Consider the following 19115-nt stretch of genomic DNA (forward strand, 5'->3'; position numbering starts at 1 on the left):
GCTGAGTACTGGCTGCGTGTCCGTGGTGTACGCGTCTCGGCTGCGTGGCGTGTTCGTTTTTGTTTCGGCTCCCATGTTAACAGGGTGGAGTTTCCACACTGCCTGTGTGACACGCGCGGAAAACGCGTGCATGCTAGAAATAGAAGAGACGCCTATTTTTCACGCGACACACGAGCGGGTTGAAAGCGTCTACAGGCAACATAGAATAGGAAAAGATGTTTATATATAATTTTGACACGAATACATATAAATAAATTACATTTTCATGTTTGAAATCTCTAGGTTAACATAAATGCAGATATAGGCCTAATTGTGATAATAAAAAACGACAATTATCGATTTTGAAATATTGCAACTGTCAATACAGAACTAAATATTCTGTAGCCTATTTTGCCGTCAATACCATAGATATGCGGTCAATAGGCTGCTGCCGACGTTGTCTTTGCTGTATCAGTAAACTATTTATGTTTAACATTAAGTATAGGGCTTCCCTCTGCATCAATAGCAGCAGCAGTCAGACACGCTTCGCGTGCAAAGGCAGAGAAAACGCCACACAGACGCCCCGTGGCTGACACACAACAGAAACGTCACTTGCGCATCCGCAGCATGACAGTGAAAACAGTTACATGTAGAGTGCATTACAGGCGCCAATATTCAGTTTAAAACCGGAATAGTCCTGGGATGAAACTGCTCACTTAGAGGATGAATACCCTCGGTTACATCAGCGCGATTAGACATTGAACATTTTAAATTTAAAACAGCTTATTATGTAGTTAGCCAATGTGCCAAAGTTTTTTTTGTGATTAAAATATATAAAATATTGCCAAAACATCGGTCTTCCTGTGTGCAGAAATTTGTTTATGTACCAGTGACAACAAAACGCGTGCATGCGCGCCTGTGTTTAGAGCGCTAGTTGCTCCGTGCGCAAGCCTTGCACTTCTGAAATTCTGAGGAGTCACTCATGTTGCAACCATGGATATACATAATAAATAATATACTTATATATTAATTACATAATATACTTTATTATGTATATCTATGGTTGGTACTACTCTCCGGCGCCGCCACCTTTGTTTTGGGTCTGACGAATCGATGTGCATATTTTGCGTCAACGTATTTTTTCCTCGATGACGTCGACGTGTTGTCCCAGCCCTAGAAGAGAACACATCTTTACAATTTTCTGGGTCTTAAAAGAGTCTGCGTTTGTGATAAATGTCCTTATTTCATGCAAAACGCTCGCTTGCTCTGTCTGGATGTGTTTAAATCTGCTCTGAGTTTGCGATTTTGTCACCTATCACACATGCGCACTTGAATAAGCCGACAGAAAGCAGGTTAATGCGTTTACATGCAGCGCAAAATCGAGGTAAGAGGCAAAAAACTACCTGTGTCGACCGGTTTATGCTTACGCCGTTTATGACCTTACACCGATAAAAGAAAACGGGTTACCGCGTTTACATGACCAAGTTCATTGTCGGCTTAAGACTGTGCATGTAAACGCACCCAATATCTTGCTTGCTATCTTCCACATTGTTATTGCTGCTGGCTTGTGATCGACCGAACAGCTCCATGAGTTGGTGGGCGAGGCTACTGAATTACACGTTCTGTTGAGGTGTTTTTCGTCGCGCAGTGATGTAAGTATAAAGCACAAGACCGTTTTCTGGGCCTGGTGTCTATAAAAGCTTTTCTTTGACTAACAAGGAAGTTTTCAGCTCTGAAACTTACAGGATAATCTTATATTACCATGACCTTTTATATATCAAAGGCTCAAGAGAAAGTTGATTTCTCAATTCATCACCCCTTTAAAGAAATTGTTTTCATTTTGTTTGTTTGGGAAATATACTAGGGATGCACGGTATACCGGTACTGGAAAAATACAGGTATATATTTTATTTAAAACGGTACGATGCATGCTGCTTTTCCGAAGTTCACCGCTAGATGGCAGCACACTACCCAAACTGACCCGAAACAACTGGCATATGTGACAACAAAGGCGAACAAAATGGATAAAGCAGTTTAATCTCACTCAAGATGTCCAAAACGAGTAGAAGTGAAATTTGTAATTATTTTGCTTATAAAATTGATGTAGAATTCAACCAATGACATTTAGATCTCATAATATTTGCATGCGTACTTTTGCACTATTTACATTCGCGTAAGACACAACCGTTTGTGTTTATGTGAATACTGTTACGACCCGCTCGTTACAAGTCGCAACATAAAAAGGGGAACACGGACAAAATTCTAGTAAATGAAAACTAGTTTATTAAAGTAAGATGAACATAACAAAGAATGAATATAAACAAACAGAAGTCTAGGGATAACAAAAAAACATATAATAGAATATATGAATACCCTACATGACTTAGGAAATTGCAAACAAACATGAATGAGAAATAATCAATAAGAGCTTACATCATTCACAGAGCCACCTCTTAGAAGATCTATCACACAGAGGAAGCTACTTGTAATGATACACATCACTCTTATATACACTCTAAGTAATTGTCAATTAGCACAGGAGACTAATCAGAAACTCCTCCCATTTTGCCCAGTTAGGAAGACGGGAGACTCAGAGTCGTCACAATACTCACTAAAGATGGACATTTTTACATAATTCTGTGTATTTGACTGTTTAAGGAAACTTAATTTGTAATGTGCGAGCTCTAAGTCACAGGCGTGTGTGTGTGTGTGTCGTTGTTATAAGCTCATATCTCCTGTAACTGTTATTACGAAATGCTTTAAAATCGCTTGCATGTTCAAATGATTTCCGTTATCCATCCCGAGACGAGCGTGAAATGTTGAATCGGATTATGCAGATTGCTTTAGTGTAGTGTGCGATGTGTTTTGAAACCAGAAGCAATTTACTAATTTTGAGAGATTTTTGCTGAAATAATTTCTCAAAAGAAAGTTTTCAAATCACTGATTTGATGTGATAAGCTTTGCTGATTAATTTACTAAAAAACATTTGTGGTAATTTCCCACTTTATAATCTCAAAACTTGCATAATTGTACTCATTCGCGTGCAATATACCCGCGCTAATATCAGACCTTACAGTATCGATTTAATATCGGTACTTCGGGATTAGATTGTGTTACCGTACCGAAGCCAAAATTGTGTTATCGAGCTATCCCTAAAATGTACATTGTATTGTATTTAATTTATTTTGTTTCTTGTATTTTGTTTTATATTATATTTTTTTTCTTCATGTTATGCTTTACAATTATCGAGTTTAAATTTTGAAATTTTAAAAATACATTGAGTTAAACCTTACCTGTTTGATGAGTGGTTCATTATTGTTGTGCCATCCATATTTTCTGCAGACGAATTAAGCCCGATTTACCTGGGCCATACGCAGACTTTGTGTCTGTGCTAAATTGAGTGAAGTGTTACACCTTCACATCCGTAAAGTCACACTTAAAGCTCATTTCATTGCTGTCAATAGACTTGGGATTTTTTTGGTGCGTTTAATTATTTTTTTCATTTATTTAGTTTTACAAGAATTGACATTACATTATTTTTATTCTGTAGTCTATTAGTATAAAAAAAAAACTTAGTAACTGATATATTTTTTGTTTTGTCACATCATCAGTGAAGCTCCTCCCACAGCAGTCACATCATCAGTGAAGCCCCTCCCACATAAGTCACAACATCAGGGAAGCTCCTCCCACATCAGTCACAACATCAGTGAAGCTCCTCCCATAGCAGTCACATCATCAGTGAAACTCCCACATCAGCTGATCAATAAATGCTGGAATATTCCCATCAGTCTACAAGTGAAGACGAGCATCAAAGCATCAGGAAGAGCTGAAATCTGCAAAGACTGAGTTTATTAAAGAGGACAGTGAGAACACGAGTGATCCAGAACCTGCAGAATGAAACACACTGAAGATCCTGAAGAACAAAGAGGTTGGTGTTTATTCTTCATTCATTCATGATGCCGGAGAACATTCATGATAGGAAGACTCAACACTTCAGCACATTTAGAGAAACAGTTACACTCTCAAATAGGTACTGAATTTTTAAAAACAGATTTTGAGTAGAGGGAGGTTTAAGGCACTTTCATATTGATTGTCACAAACAGGTCACATAAAAACATTAAAGTATTGCAGATCATAACTGCTTACTTATTTGCAGGTTTTACATTTGAATACATGTTAGACATAGTCAAATACTAGATTTTTTTTAAATGTGAAATTTTAAAACGTTAATAACTTGGCTTATAGCCAACAGCATGTCAGGGTGTGCAAATGTTCCTAATCAAAACAACGAAAATGTTGTTTAATCTAAATAAATTGCTATAGGATTGTAAAATTAGTCAATGCTATTGGTCAAATTTTAGTCTTAAGTAGGAATGTCTACCGAAAATGTATTAAATTCGCTCCGGACCTAAATTATGAAAGGCCACAGTATTGATAAGCTCTGACGTTCCCGGTTCTGCTAACGGAACTAGAGTCGTCCCTATTTTTGAGCATTTTCTGAAAACATGTCCAAATAAAAATGTCTGCAGCTCTTAAGCCCTATGGTCTGGATCCATAAATCTAGTCTTATTTTAAACTAAACACTTGAAACTTTGTTACACAAGAGTCATAATATCTCTACGTAGTATAGGAACAGAGTAAAACAAGGATAAATATACATGAAAGTGACGTTTTTTATTTGAAATTCTCTTAGGGAAAAACGGATGAGACTTTAAAGTTAAAGGCCTGAAAAGAACCTAAACATAAAACTGATTATCTGTGAAGACTAAGATGTTATTATTAAATATCAATATTCATAATCATTATTTAGTCAGAGTCAGTCTCAAGTTTGAGGGTTACATGGAGAGATAATCTTAAACACGAGCACATTTAGCATAAGTTCTCCAATTATGCACGAGACTGAAATTCTCTGTGAGGAAGAATTGTGTAGCATGATGTTGTTTTCCCACTAATGCACATGACAGAAGTCACAAGTTCTCTAAAGACATCTATTTTGAACAATGAACAACACATTTCCCAATGCATATGTTCAAGGGGATATTATGCCACGTGAGAGCACAAGATATTTCTCTGTTTAAGCAAACTATAAAAACCAACCTCATGTCCAACCTCCCTTCAGTCTTTCTCTCCTAAACTGACATTCAACATAATACAAAAGAAAATGTCTTGGCAAAATGACTGGTGCCTGGTAGGGATCTAACAAGTACCAGTACTTCAGTAGTAGGGGTAGCACAGACTCCCTAGTTTATTTGGTGTCCGCTGCTGCATTCAGTCGCAGGTAAGCAAATCTGGATTTCTTTTATTATCTCAGCTTGTTTCTGTCATGAGATTATATATTTAGACATTTGTCTAGTTTCATTTCATCATATTCAAACATAACTCAGACACACTTTGGTTGTTTAGTGTTAAGGACGTTTATCGTAACACAATTATTGTTGTATATTATAGCAGTTGTCTACTTTCTGCTTTATTATACTGTATAATAAAGCAGAAAGTAGACAACTGCTATAATATACAACAATAATTGTGTTACGATAAACGTGTTTAGTGTTAAGAACGTTTATCGTTCATGATATTGTAGACCTAATTTTACTAGTCAATATTACTTTGTATTAGTATTCATAATCAGTTATCATTTTGTATTATTATTTTTTTATAATCATTTATAACCATTGTATGCTTGAATATATGTATGTTAGAGAAGACATGAGAGAGCTAGACACTGTATGCACATGTGTGTTCGGTTCCATGTATGAGAGTGGGGGCCGGGTGCATGTACACAGGGGAGTTATGGACAGGATGTGTGTGTGTAAGTTTCAGTGCATATGTTGACTTAACAATTCGCTATACATTACATTCCATTTAATGGAAACCATATGTTCTTTGGGGTGCACAAAACTACAAGCCCTTTGTATGAAGAGCAGAGAATGGACGTTGGAGTACGACAGAGAAGCTGCGTATAACATCACTCCAGAAACGTTCTCTCCTATGTCTGACTAACATATTAAATAAAAGAGATCTCTTGACAAAACAACTGGTGTCTGGTCCCGTGCATTAAACAACGGGGGAAAAGAGACAAAAGTCTAGGTCTACATTTTGGCGTCACGGTAACAGGATTGCATCTTCAGCCGTTTGTCTCAGTCTATCAGGTAAGACTTTTTTCCTTTCTAAGATGAGTCTGCCTGATGATTAGAGACATTGACTGAGACTGCTAAAAGAACTGTTATTATAAATACCAGTTGTGTTGCCAATGGATATGTGTCAGACATAGTAAAAAAATATGAAACAAAATAATATTTAATTTTATTGGAATTATTTAAGTTGCTCAGATCAGTGGACCTCCAAAAAATATTTGAATGAAGCTGGGGTAAAAGTGGATCTTTGGTAAAGAAGACCATTTAGTCAAATTTTCAGGAGAATAAGCCATAAGGCGATTTAGCAATTAGCTTGACATGACTGTGAGGTGGTGGAATGTGGCGATTTTGCGCTGGCTGTAGAGTCTAAAATATTTCACACACTGAAGATCCGTGCTGTTACAGACAGGCGGGGAAGGTGTTAAGCTGGGTTTGATTTAAGCGATTTAAAGTGGCGGGTCTGGACTTTAAGTAAGTCCTGTAAATAAGAATCCTAAAACGTTTAAATACGCTGGAGTAGCTAAAATTGCGGGCATTCTGATCTTGACAATGAAGCTGTTCAAAATTTGAGGAGGATAAATAGATCTGAGTTCAACTGAATAAATAAATTAAACCAAAAGGAAGAAATTGTCCTGAGTTAAACTAAAAAAGAATGAAAAACAATTGAAATTATAAGAGAAACTTTAATTTAAATTTTGACCCTCTTTTCTTTTGTTCTTGAGTTATTAGAAGGGATAGGGAGAGAGAAGGGCAGCCCCTCCCTTCAGAATTCATCCTATAGACACACACACATAGCTTAGGGAAAGGAAGAAAAGGGAGAGAGAACCAAGTAGCCCCCTCCCTTGGAAATCAGCTCTCACACACACACACACACACACACACACACACACACACACACACACACACACACACACAGCTGAGAGAGAGAGAGAGAGAGAGAGAGAAGAGAGAGAGAGAGAGAGAGAGAAGTGAAGTAGCCTTCCTTTGGAAATCCACACACACACACACACACACAGACATAGCCTGCTGTTTTAAGCACAGACAGAGTGACCAATAATTTGAAAATGGCAGAAGGCTGTAACAGCAGAATAATTTCTGCATGGTATCTGGAAAAGAAGAACAAGAAGCAAACAAAGTTTTTGAAGAAAGGACTTGATATTAACGCATCTATGGATGAGCAGTTAAGCTGGTTCGAAAACCAAAAAGACTCTATCAAGTTAAAAGTTTTTCCAATAATGGCAGCTAATTGGATTGTGAAACAAGGTGGAGTTTGTTGCAGCATTGATGGTTGTCCAGTTCCACTTGCTGAAGCAATGAAGCCTCAAGTTGAAGCATATAACAAGCTGAGCAAAATCATGTCTATCACATGTTCAGAAAAAGAACACATCACCAGTGATGATTCATTTGATCCAGATTGGAAAGAGATAATAGCTGAAGCTGAAAGGAAATATTCAGAAACATCAGCAAAATCGGTAACAACCGTAGTGCCGCCTCCTTACAAGCCAATTTATCCGACTTTGCCTGAACAATGTACAAGTTATTCCAAACCTCTGATACAGCCACAAGCTTTAAGCTCAAATAGAGTCCCAGTTGACAAAATGTATATAGCATCTGCGCAAGCAGCTCCAATAATTACCAGATCCAAATCATCTCAGCCAAACAGAGACATGCTGCAATGTACACCAGTACGCAACTATGGATCGGATTGGGGTGAAGAGACAAGAGATGACGACATGATCACAATTGATAAAGTTGGTCCTGAATTTTCTCCACTTGCTGTTAAAAAGGAAGAATTACAATCAGAAATGATGACAAGAGAGACCATTCACACCAGGAGAACGTCAAGCCATTCTCACCGCCTTGCCTCCATTGAAGAGACAAGATCCAAACACCGAGTTTTGGAGAGAATTAGATTCCTTGATTGAGGCACATCAAATGACACTAAGAGACATACACACCATTGTGAAAGCTAAAATCCCAAGAGACAGATGGGAACGCTTGCCAGCGTCGATAACAACAGCCCAATGGATAGACTTATGGGTGGATGGCCAGGGACGACCCCTGGGTCTTTGGCAAGCCTTAGATGTGTTCCGAAAAGAAATCCAAGAGATCTTGGGCAGTGGTAAAATTCCTTTCACATCAAAAAACACAAAACCTCAAACAGTTACAGGAATGCGGAAAGTGATGGGACTTTTTAACTATTGTCGGCAGTATATACCTGATTTTGCCAGCATCACAAGCCCTCTCATTGACCTGTACAAAGGAGGAAAGCCTGGAGTGGAACAGATACTCTGGACAATAGAAGCTGAGGAAGCATTTACTTCTATGAAAGAGAAACTGATTTCAGCCCCAGCTTTGGGACTTCCTGATGGCAGGTTGCCATTTCATTTGTGGACCAAGGTAGGAGATGAGACCTACTCAGCAGTACTGTGTCAAAAACCAGGTGATCGGTACAAACCAGTTGGATACTTTTCCACAAAAATTCCTGTCACCATGATAGGTCAACCACGATGTATACAAGCCCTCGATGGTGCCACATGGGCAGTGGATGCTGTGGAAAATCTGATAGGAGCACAAACTATCATATTGCATACTCAGCACAGTATAGTGACGTTGTTGAACAACACAAACATCAAGACTATCACTGATGCGAGGAGAGCAAAATGGGAAGCAACTTTGTTGAACAAGGATTTGAGAGTGGAAATAATCAGAGACACATCCCTTAACCCTGCAACAATGATGCTGGAACCACATGAGGGAATACCACACGAGTGTGAAAAACAAGTGGAAGAAGAAAGCCATGGTCCAGTTAATCCAATTCCTCTTGAAAATCTAGACAAGGAGTTATGGGTCGATGGATCCAGTTACTACGTCAATGGAAAGCGACATACTGGATGGGCGGTTGTGGAAGCTGATGGAACTGTTGTGAAGAAAGGAGCTATTTCTGGACAGTTTTCAGCACAAGCAGCTGAACTCATAGCACTTACGGAAGCTCTTGAACTATCGGAAGGAGATCGAGTTAACATCTATACAGATAGTCGTTATGCTTTTGGCGTGGTTCATGACTACCTTGCCCTATGGAAAAGACGTGGACTAATCACTAGCAGTGGGAGCGAAATACAACATGCTTCCATAATTCGTCGCTTGATTGCAGCATGCCACTTACCAAGAGAAGCAGCCGTGGTCAAAGTGAAATCACATCAATCTGACAAGTCCAAGGGAAAGCCACGGAAATTCTGCAGCCGATGCAGCAGCCAGAGAAGCAGCGCTACTTTCCCTTACTCCTGTTACCTTGGTTAAGGAAAACAGGAAAGACAATCCTGAGCTCCATCTTTTGTCATATCAAACAGAGACAGATGAAGAGAAAGAACAATGGATAAAATCAGGAGCAAAAGAAGATGATCAGAGTATCTGGAGGATTCCAACGGGACAAGTGGTGATGCCTGTCGGAACAAGAAGAGAACTAATGCAGCTGTATCATGGAAAAGTGCATGCTGGAGCAAAAGCAATGAAAGCTCAAATCAGCGAGACATGGTGGTGGCCACGAATGATGAGAGACATTGATGATTATTGCAGGAGATGCTTGATCTGCATGAAAGCAAATGTGGGAAAACCTGTAAAGGTGCGAACCAAGTCACATGCACCAAGACCCACAGGCCCATGGACAAATATCCAAATCGATTTCACAGGACCTTTGTCTCCCAGTGGAGGGTACCAATACATTCTAGTAATCATAGACAGATTTACTAGGTGGGTGGAAGCATTCCCTACAAAAACTTGCACTGCTGAAGCAACAGCACGAGTAATGGTGGAAGAAGTTTTTCCTCGATGGGGTCTTCCATATGAAATTGATTCGGACAATGGAACTCACTTCACTGGAAAACTGATGAAGGAAGCAATGAAACTGATGGGGATCAAACAGAAGTTCCACATACCGTACAGGTCAGAAAGTTCGGGATTTGTAGAACGAATGAACAGATCGTTAAAAACGTCTCTTACCAAAGCCATTCTGCAGACTGGCCAAGGTTGGCACAAGTTATTGCCTGCCATCTTGTGGAACTTAAGAGCGACTCCAAACAGAGTAACAGGACTGACCCCTTTTGAACTGATGACTGGAAGAGCAATGGTTCTACCACCTGATGCGCCGCCTCCCGCGGGAACAGGAGGAGATTCAACTTTGTTCCAGGAGAAGTTACGACGCTATCTCACCATGCTGGACAAAGCTACCAAAGACAATAACAAGAAAGTGCGAGAGGCTCAGAAGCAATGGGATGAAAAACACACCACTACTGACATTCCACACATTCCCGAATTAGGCAGTTTTGTTATGGTCAAACGCATTGCTAGGAAAGGTTTAGAACCTAGATGGGAGGGACCATATGAGATACTCTTAACAACAGATACGAGTGTTTGCCTTAAAGGGAAGGGTGTAGGGACAGATAGATGGTATCACTGGTCACAAGTTAAACCTTGTTTAGTGAATGAACAAAATGATAGTGAAGGTTTATGGCCTGAAATTGAGAAATGTTTATCCATTACCTTTAAAGATTGGGTAACAAAGGAATGATGTTTAATACATTTTTCTGCTTCCATTTCAGGGATCATTCCCATTTACATTGATTAGAGAGGGTTGTAAGTTATTCTCGATGCAACAATGTTATCGTAGCAAATGGAGTAGCTAAATTGTTGTCTGAGAAGAAATTATCACAAATTCCGGGGAATTTATCATGGTCAGAATGGATACTTCTGATTATGGTTGGAGTTTTTGTATTTCTGTTAGTGATACAACTCATAAAATGTGTTACTAGGAGGAAAAGTAACAAATCTGCTAGACTGGTTATTTCTAACCATACCACAGAGACTGGGAGCTATAGAGTGAAATAGGAGATTTTACACTATACTATTTACAGAACACAACCTCATGAACAATTACACCTGCTTACTGATTCACAACCCCGAGGGATAGGAAATCTTTAACATCAACTTTTATGTTAGTTTGTTGTTTTGGCCAGGAACTGGAGGAATTCAGGGCCCGAATGAGTCCAGGCACTGGTGAAGATTCATTAGGTTTTACTTTCTCAGAAGATTGGGGTTTTATAGTAAATGCATACACATAGATGTAAATGACACATAGTATGCGGGGACATAACATGGGTTGGGGTTCTTTGTTCTTTGTTATTTGTTCTTTGTTGTTTTGTTTTTGTTCGTTTCTGTTTCTATTTTTCTATCTTTTGTGTTTGTTCCTTTGTTTGTATTCTTCTTCCTCACTATCACTTCAATAGGTTGCAACCTGGGGTGATGTGTGGAACGGACGGTCGTAGTTCCAGAATGGGGGAGATGTAGACCAAATTTTACTAGTCAATATTACTTTGTATTAGTATTCATAATCAGTTATCATTTTGTATTATTATTTTTTTATAATCATTTATAACCATTGTATGCTTGAATATATGTATGTAAGAGAAGACATGAGAGAGCTAGACACTGTATGCACATGTGTGTTCGGTTCCATGTATGAGAGTGGGGGCCGGGTGCATGTACACAGGGGAGTTATGGACAGGATGTGTGTGTGTAAGTTTCAGTGCATATGTTGACTTAACAATTCGCTATACATTACATTACATTTAATGGAAACCATATGTTCTTTGGGGTGCACAAAACTACAAGCCCTTTGTATGAAGAGCAGAGAATGGACATTGGAGTACGACAGAGAAGCTGCGTATAACATCACTCCAGAAACGTTCTCTCCTATGTCTGACTAACATATTAAATAAAAGAGATCTCTTGACAAAACAACTGGTGTCTGGTCCCGTGCATTAAACAATGGGGGAAAAGAGACAAAAGTCTAGGTCTACAATATTGTTATACTCACTTTTATGTCTTTTCATTTGATATTTCTGAAAATGTCTGATGTTTTGATTAACTGAAGATTAAATGAATATTCCTCTTTGATTTCAGACATGATGGAAGAGAGTGAAGAACTGAGTGAAGTGGAGGAGGAACATCATGTCAAATCTGGAGAAAAACCTTTGAGTCGCTCAAAGACTAAAAAGACATTTATAAAGACAACAAGAGCCAATAAATCTACAACCTGCACTCAGTGTGGAAAGAGTTTCACAAGGAAAGATAATCTTGAGCATCACATGAGGATCCACACCGGAGAGAAGCCGTACTCATGTGATCAGTGCGGGAAGAGTTTCACACAGAAACCAAATCTTACGAAACACATGAGGATCCACACTGGAGAGAAGCCGTTCTCATGTGATCAATGCGGGACCAGCTTCACAGAGAAAGTTAATCTTAAGAAACACATGACGATCCACTCTGGAGAGAAGCCGTTCTCATGTGATCAGTGTGGGAAGAGTTTTCCATACAAACAAAGTCTTGAGGGTCACATGAGATTTCACTCTGGACAGAAGCCATTTACCTGTGATCAATGTCCGAAGAGCTTCACACAAAAAATACACCTTAAGATTCACATGAGGAGCCACACCGGAGAGAAGCCTTACGCATGCAATAAATGTGGGAAGAGTTTCGTGTCTTCATCACACCTCATGAGTCACATGAGGATCCACACCGGAGAGAAGCCGTTCATGTGTGATCAGTGTGAAAAGAGATTCTCAAACAAACATAGTCTTGATGATCACATGAGCGTTCACACTGGAGAGAGACCGTTCTCATGTGATCAGTGCGGGAAGAGCTTCGTGAAATCTGATAAACTTAAAAGACACATGAAAATCCACACCGGAGAGAAGCCATATGCATGTGATCAGTGTGGGAAGAGTTTCCAGGAATCAGCAGACATTAAGAAACACATGAGGATCCACACCGGAGAGAAGCCGTTCTCATGTGATCAGTGCGGGAAGTGTTTCACAGAATCAGACGCCCTTAAGAAACACATGAGAACCCACACCGGAGAAAAGCCATTCGAGTGCGATCAGTGTGAAAAGAGATTCTCAAACAAACAAAATCTTGTGCGTCACATGAGGATCCACACAGGAGAGAAGCCGTTCTCATGTGATCAATGTGGGAAGAGCTTCAAAGATAATGCAAGTCTTAAGCTTCACAAGAGAGTTCACACAGGAGAGAAGCCTTTCATGTGTGATCAGTGTGAAAAGAGATTTGCTAACAGACAAAACCTTAATGCTCACGTGAAGATCCACACCGGAGAGAAGCCGTTCTCATGTGATCACTGCGGGAAAACATTTACTTTGCCATCAAACCTGAAGGCACACCTGAGAGTTCATACGAAGGAGAAGCCACATTCATGTTCTGTGTGTGGAAAGAGTTTTTCAGTGTTGCAAACTCTACAAACACATGAGAAAATACACACTGGTGTGAGAGACTACATGTGCTTTGAGTGTGAGAAGACTTTTACTACAGCAGGCAGTTTAAAACTGCACCAGAGGATTCACACTGGAGAAAAACCTTACAAGTGTTCACACTGTGACAAGAGATTCAATCTGTTAGGAAATCTGAAACAACATGAGAAGATTCACAGCAGAGAGAAGCCGCACACGTGTGAGCAGTGCGAGAAGAGTTTCTCTACTAAAAGTCACCTGAAGAAACACATGAAGATCCATGCAGTGAAGAAACCACTTAGTAGAGAAATCAATTAGTTTCCCAGTAGCCATTATGAGTGATATTTTACATATTTATGCATTTTTTTTTCAAAGTGCCTTATATTGCAGTTAAGGAACACATTTACATTTTGTCAGTTCTTGCCTTCCCTGTAAATTGAACCCATGACCTGGAATCATAGAGATTGTGATCAATTAAGTATTTGTAATATTGTAAAAACTACAGCATTGACTACCTAAATTATATCACGCGACTACCGTGTGTCTTTCATGCAAGATGATAATTCAACACAGGCTAGGGATGTGAGAGGAATTGAATTTTAGTTTTTCAGAATGATCGGAATGAACAATTTATTTACAGAGAACATCAGACAGTATTTTACCATATTTTTGAATTTGTTCTGGTGCTTATCAAGAATATAGAGACACTTCCAGGTTTTACATGACACAATTTTCATCACCAATAGGAAGCATACCGTTAGATTTATCCATGTACCACTGGTACATTTTATTTTACGGAGTTTCTATTCACACTAAGTGCAAATATTGTGCCTTGTTGGCAAGTACTATATGCACTAGCTCCGCCTAACAATGCCTGGTTGGGCTAAACAAGATTTTAAAAAGCGCTAAAATTTCAACATCGTCAGTGGCATAATCTAAAGCCCTGCATTTATGCCCGAGCCCGACGGGCCCCGACTTTTTTACGCCCCTAGGGCCGGGCTTCGGGCCAATTTTCACGTCATACCTAAAACGCGGGCTGGGCTTCGGGCCTTTTTTAGGCTTCTCCTTTGTTTTATATTTATTTTATTAATTAAAAGGAACAATGAGATGTTTTGCGCTGGTGGAAACAACACGAGACCATAATAGCTAACGCGACTGTCAAGATATGGCTCGCATAGTGTTCAGAGCATAGGTTCAGATTCCGCGCCAGCAGCAGCAGCGCGCGTTTCTGTTGCGTGTCATTCGCGGGGCGTCTGCTGCTATTAATGGAAGCCCTACTTCATGTTACATATAAATATATTGCCTATTGATACAGCAAAGACAACGTCGGCAGTAGCCGGCCCATACCATGGTATTAATAATTTTAGACCTATTTCAAAATTGCCTTTTATGAATAAGATCTTAGAGAAAGTTGTCCATAATCAACTTACAGATTTTTTGATGGAAAATAATACATTGGATATTTTTCAGTCTGGATTTAGAACGAAACATAGTACAGAATCAGCATTACTAAAGGTGACGAATGATATTTTGTTAAGTATTGATTCAGGAAAAAAATGATGATGTTAGATTGAAGTGCAGCTTTCGATACTCTAGATCACATGATTTTAATAGAACGCCTCAGAGATTATGTTGGGATCAATGGCGTGGCTCTTAAGTGGTTTTCATCGTCCTTGCACAACAGGACATGTTCTGTTATCTCTTGGGGGGGTCCCTCAAGGATCTATTCTTGGTCCGACTCTGTGTTCACTATACATGTTACCGCTTGGTTCAATCTTTAAGCAGCACAATATTAATTATCATTTGTATGCGGATGATTTGCAGTTATACCTTCCTTTGGAGTGCAATGACTGTATATCCTTCACTAATTTCTCTATGTGTTTAACTGAGGTGAAGGGATGGCTAGCAGATAATTTTTACTAAATTAAACTAAATGAAGATAAGACTGAGTTTATTATGTTTGGGAACAAACAGCCTGGGAATAGCTTGGCAGGAAAATGTGGACCATTGTCCAATAATATGAGTAGCTATGTGAGGAACCACGGCGTATTATTTGATACTGAAATGTGTTTTAACCGTCAAGTTAACAGTGTTGTGAAATCATCTTTTTTTCACTTGAGAAAATAAACCAAACTAAAACCTATCTTATCATACAAGGATTTGGAGATTGTTCTGCATTCCTTTATTTCAACCCGCTTAAATTATTGTAATGCTCTTTACCTGGGCATAAGTGAATCTCTTGTTACTCGTCTTCAGTACGTGCAAAATGCTGCAGGGAGATTTTTAACAAATAATAGAAAACAAGATCACATAACACCTGTATTGATAACCCTTCACTGGCTACCTGTTAAATTTGGAATACAATACAAGGTGTTAATGTTTGTTTTTAAAGCACTACATGATAGAGCCCCAGCGTACCTAAAGGACATGTTAATCCCATACCAGCCTCAACGTCCGTTACATTCTTCCCAGAACATGCTCTTAACCGTCCCTCGATCTCGTCTGAGGCGTAGTGGAGATCGCGCCTTCTCGGTCTCGGCCCCGGCACTTTGGAATGAGTTGCCGCTATCTCTGAAATCCTTGCAAAGTTTGGACACTTTTAAAAAGGACTTGAAGACTTATTTATTCCATCAAGCTTTTGGCGTCTGATTGGAATGGAAACTGTGAGTGATTATGTGATTATGATTATGTGTTTGATTTTTGGTGTCATGTGTGATACCTTGGCTTTGTATTTTTGTGTGTGTGTGTGTGTGTTATTGTACATTGTTGTATCTTTTGATGTTGTTTGATACTCATGGACAGCACTTTGGTCCATTCTAATGGTTTTGAAAGTGCTTTAGAAATAAAAGTTGAGTTGAGTTGATGATGTACATCTCGTTCAGAAGGGTCTGTCTGCGGTCTGCAAGACAGAGGCGTAACCGGCTATGCTACGCAAAGGTTCTAAAGATGGCGGCCGCAGAAAAAAGTCATGTGACTGAAACCCATGAATAACTATTTGCACTTAGTATAAATAGCAATTATCATTAATAAAATGTTATTTTCACTGAGTGTAAATTTAATCTATTTGTTATTTACACTCTGTGTAAATAGCATCTATCGTGCAAATAGCCGCTGCCTTTATTTTAGCTTATTAAACCATTTCATATTAAATAATTGTCCCCATGTGGTCAGCAGCTGAGTTCTTGTTCAACAGGGGGGGGGCCTCCATGTAAACCTCTGTCTGAGATTGGCGAAATAGTAGAGCAGGGTGTCCGCGGGGTTAAAAAGTATTAAAAAGTATTAAAAGTTGATAAATCCATTTTGGGAAAATCAAGACCTTTAAAAGGTATTAAAAAGTCTTAATCATGAAGTATTTTATGATGTATTATCAAGCTTTGTCAAAAGAATTTGACACCAAAAATATTCATGAATATATTTATTTTCATCCCCATAAGTATTAAAAAACAACGGGGTGCTCAGTCTGAAATAGGCTCGGACCAGCCAAATGCTGATTTTGAGTTGTGGCGGGTAAACTCGCTTCACCTACCGAGCATACTGTTTCACCTCTTTGTGAACTTTGTTCAATGCATGCGAGTGTTGTCGTATGTGCGCATATCCTCCTGGGACCCAGTAATAGACTTTTGTCCACTGGAGTGGACATTATATTTTAGTGAGTTTCTGTGACATCACACACGTCAGTTTTGAGTCAGGATGTCCTTTATAGAGCACATTCAGGGCTGTGCACAGATACCAAATGTTCAGAGGTTTCACCAGGACAACAACAACTTATTGGTCTTTGAAAATGGCTGACATTAATGTTTAGCACTCTTATGGAAATATGATAATATTTTGTAATTATAATTTAAATCTGATTAATTTTCTAATTGCTTGTTATAAATCAACATCCCAGGAAAATGCTATGGGGTTTTTAATCAAAATAGGACTTTTTGTTCTTATATTGTCCATTTGTTTCTTATGCTCTAAACAATCTAATGACATGAAAAAATCCAAAATTCGAAAACCTTTTTTTTCTGGGTCCCAGGAGGCCAGTCGTTTTCTCCGCATCACCCGCATGAAGATGATGTGAATGAAGATTTAAACGCGCTGAAAGAAGATCCGTCACTGTGCATCATCCGAGAACGCGCGCCTGTCTCACGGCGCACAAATATTGAGTTCTCTTTCAAGTCTTGCGCTTAAACGGAAAAACTCACACAAGAAGTATGTCAACATGTTTGATGTGTATCCTAGCAGACATAGTCTGTATATGCCTTAAGAGATCTTTATATAGTCGAGAAAGACGACACATCCCTGCATTAAGTCTTAAAGGGGCAGTAGCCTTTACTGCTGTCTGTTTAATGTCAAGCAAAAGATAAGGACTTCACTCACTGCTCTTGATTGAATAGCTTTTGTAAGTTTAATAAGGATTAACATTTCAATTTCATTTAAACAGTTAAATATACAGTTATTTTACATTTGATTACTTTATTCAATTTCTGTACCTTTCTGCAGGCCAATAGGCCTGTACATTATTATTTAATGTACACATGAGTGAGGTCGAGTTAAACATTTTCGTTTGAAATTTTATTTTATACTGTGCATTGTTGCAATATCAGTATTTCATTGAGACCTGAGATTAAATAAACTGCTTAAGTATTTTAGAGCTTGTAGTATTCATTTTCACATGCAGTTACACATTTTCGGTTAAAAACAAAAAATGGCTGGTAAACATTGAGTGGTAGATTTTGAAAAAAGTTAATTTCCATCCCTGGCGCACGCCGTCTACGGGTGACGTCACGTATTTTGCAAAATCCGCAGTTAGGTAATGTGTCACATACAGTGAGACTCAAACACCATTATTTCCTCCTTCATATGTAAATCTTGTTTGTGAAAAACACCACGGAAAAAACAGGCGATTCTCGACATAACGCCACCTGTGATGCAATCGCTGGGATCATTAATATGTACGCCCCCAACATTTGTTTACGGCAGCGCATGCGTCAATCGAGGATAGCGAAAATGGCAAACCATGAAAATAGATGTTATGTTCCAGGCTGTGCAGGGGACTTGGGGACTTTTCATACCCTTCCCACTGAACAAAACTGTCAACAGGCATGTTTATCTATAACCAGATACCTAAAAAATTTAATTAAAAGTTGTTCGTTTGCTCGGCACATTACATTACGGACAGTTTTTCTAACCTGGACAATAGCAGGCTTCACTCAGCGTCTGATACTGGAGAAGCGGTAATTCAAACGATATCCCTGCAAGTAGTGATTTTATCCACTTATTGACTGTCTAAACAATTTCTGATTAAATTGAAAGTTTCTTAGTGAGACAACTTGTCTAGATCCTACGCAAGATGCTAGTACAGTAACAATAGGAAACTCCAAATAGTATACATCAGTATGACAAATGTCAAAGTTAGTATTATTCCCTGCCAGTGTTGTCATACAAATCTACAAAATACAACCGTAGATACATATGGCAATCCCTGTAATTTAGCCTATAGGCTATTTTCATCAACAACACACAGCTCAACAGCTAACTATGTTAGTTTAGTTGCTAACAGATCACTCACTCGATCCTTTTAGCTAACGTCTCCATCTCCACCACTTAAGTTGAAGTACTGTAAATACACCATATTTGTGTGCTAACGTTACCCAGTTTGCTGTTTAGAGTTTGTGATTCAAAATGAAGAAGCTATCATTGTAAAATCAAACGG

General features: G+C 38.9%; 2 protein-coding genes across 2 annotated transcripts in view; both read left to right on the plus strand.

The window, feature by feature from the left end:
• Positions 1 to 19115, plus strand: part of LOC137090166 (zinc finger protein 91-like) — a 128502-nt gene that overhangs the window by 20383 nt on the left and 89004 nt on the right. The window lies entirely within an intron of this gene.
• The window catches only part of LOC137089289 (zinc finger protein 721-like), a 50212-nt gene that overhangs the window by 3870 nt on the left and 27227 nt on the right, over positions 1 to 19115 (plus strand). Inside the window, exons 2-3 of the mRNA XM_067452836.1 lie at positions 3591 to 3907; positions 12072 to 13715. Of these exons, the coding sequence (XP_067308937.1) occupies positions 3874 to 3907; positions 12072 to 13715 (1678 nt within the window). The 5' untranslated portion in view covers positions 3591 to 3873. The remainder of the gene's footprint in view (positions 1 to 3590; positions 3908 to 12071; positions 13716 to 19115) is intronic.

This window comes from Pseudorasbora parva, chromosome 2, assembly GCF_024679245.1.
Source record: "Pseudorasbora parva isolate DD20220531a chromosome 2, ASM2467924v1, whole genome shotgun sequence".
Taxonomy (NCBI): domain Eukaryota; kingdom Metazoa; phylum Chordata; class Actinopteri; order Cypriniformes; family Gobionidae; genus Pseudorasbora; species Pseudorasbora parva.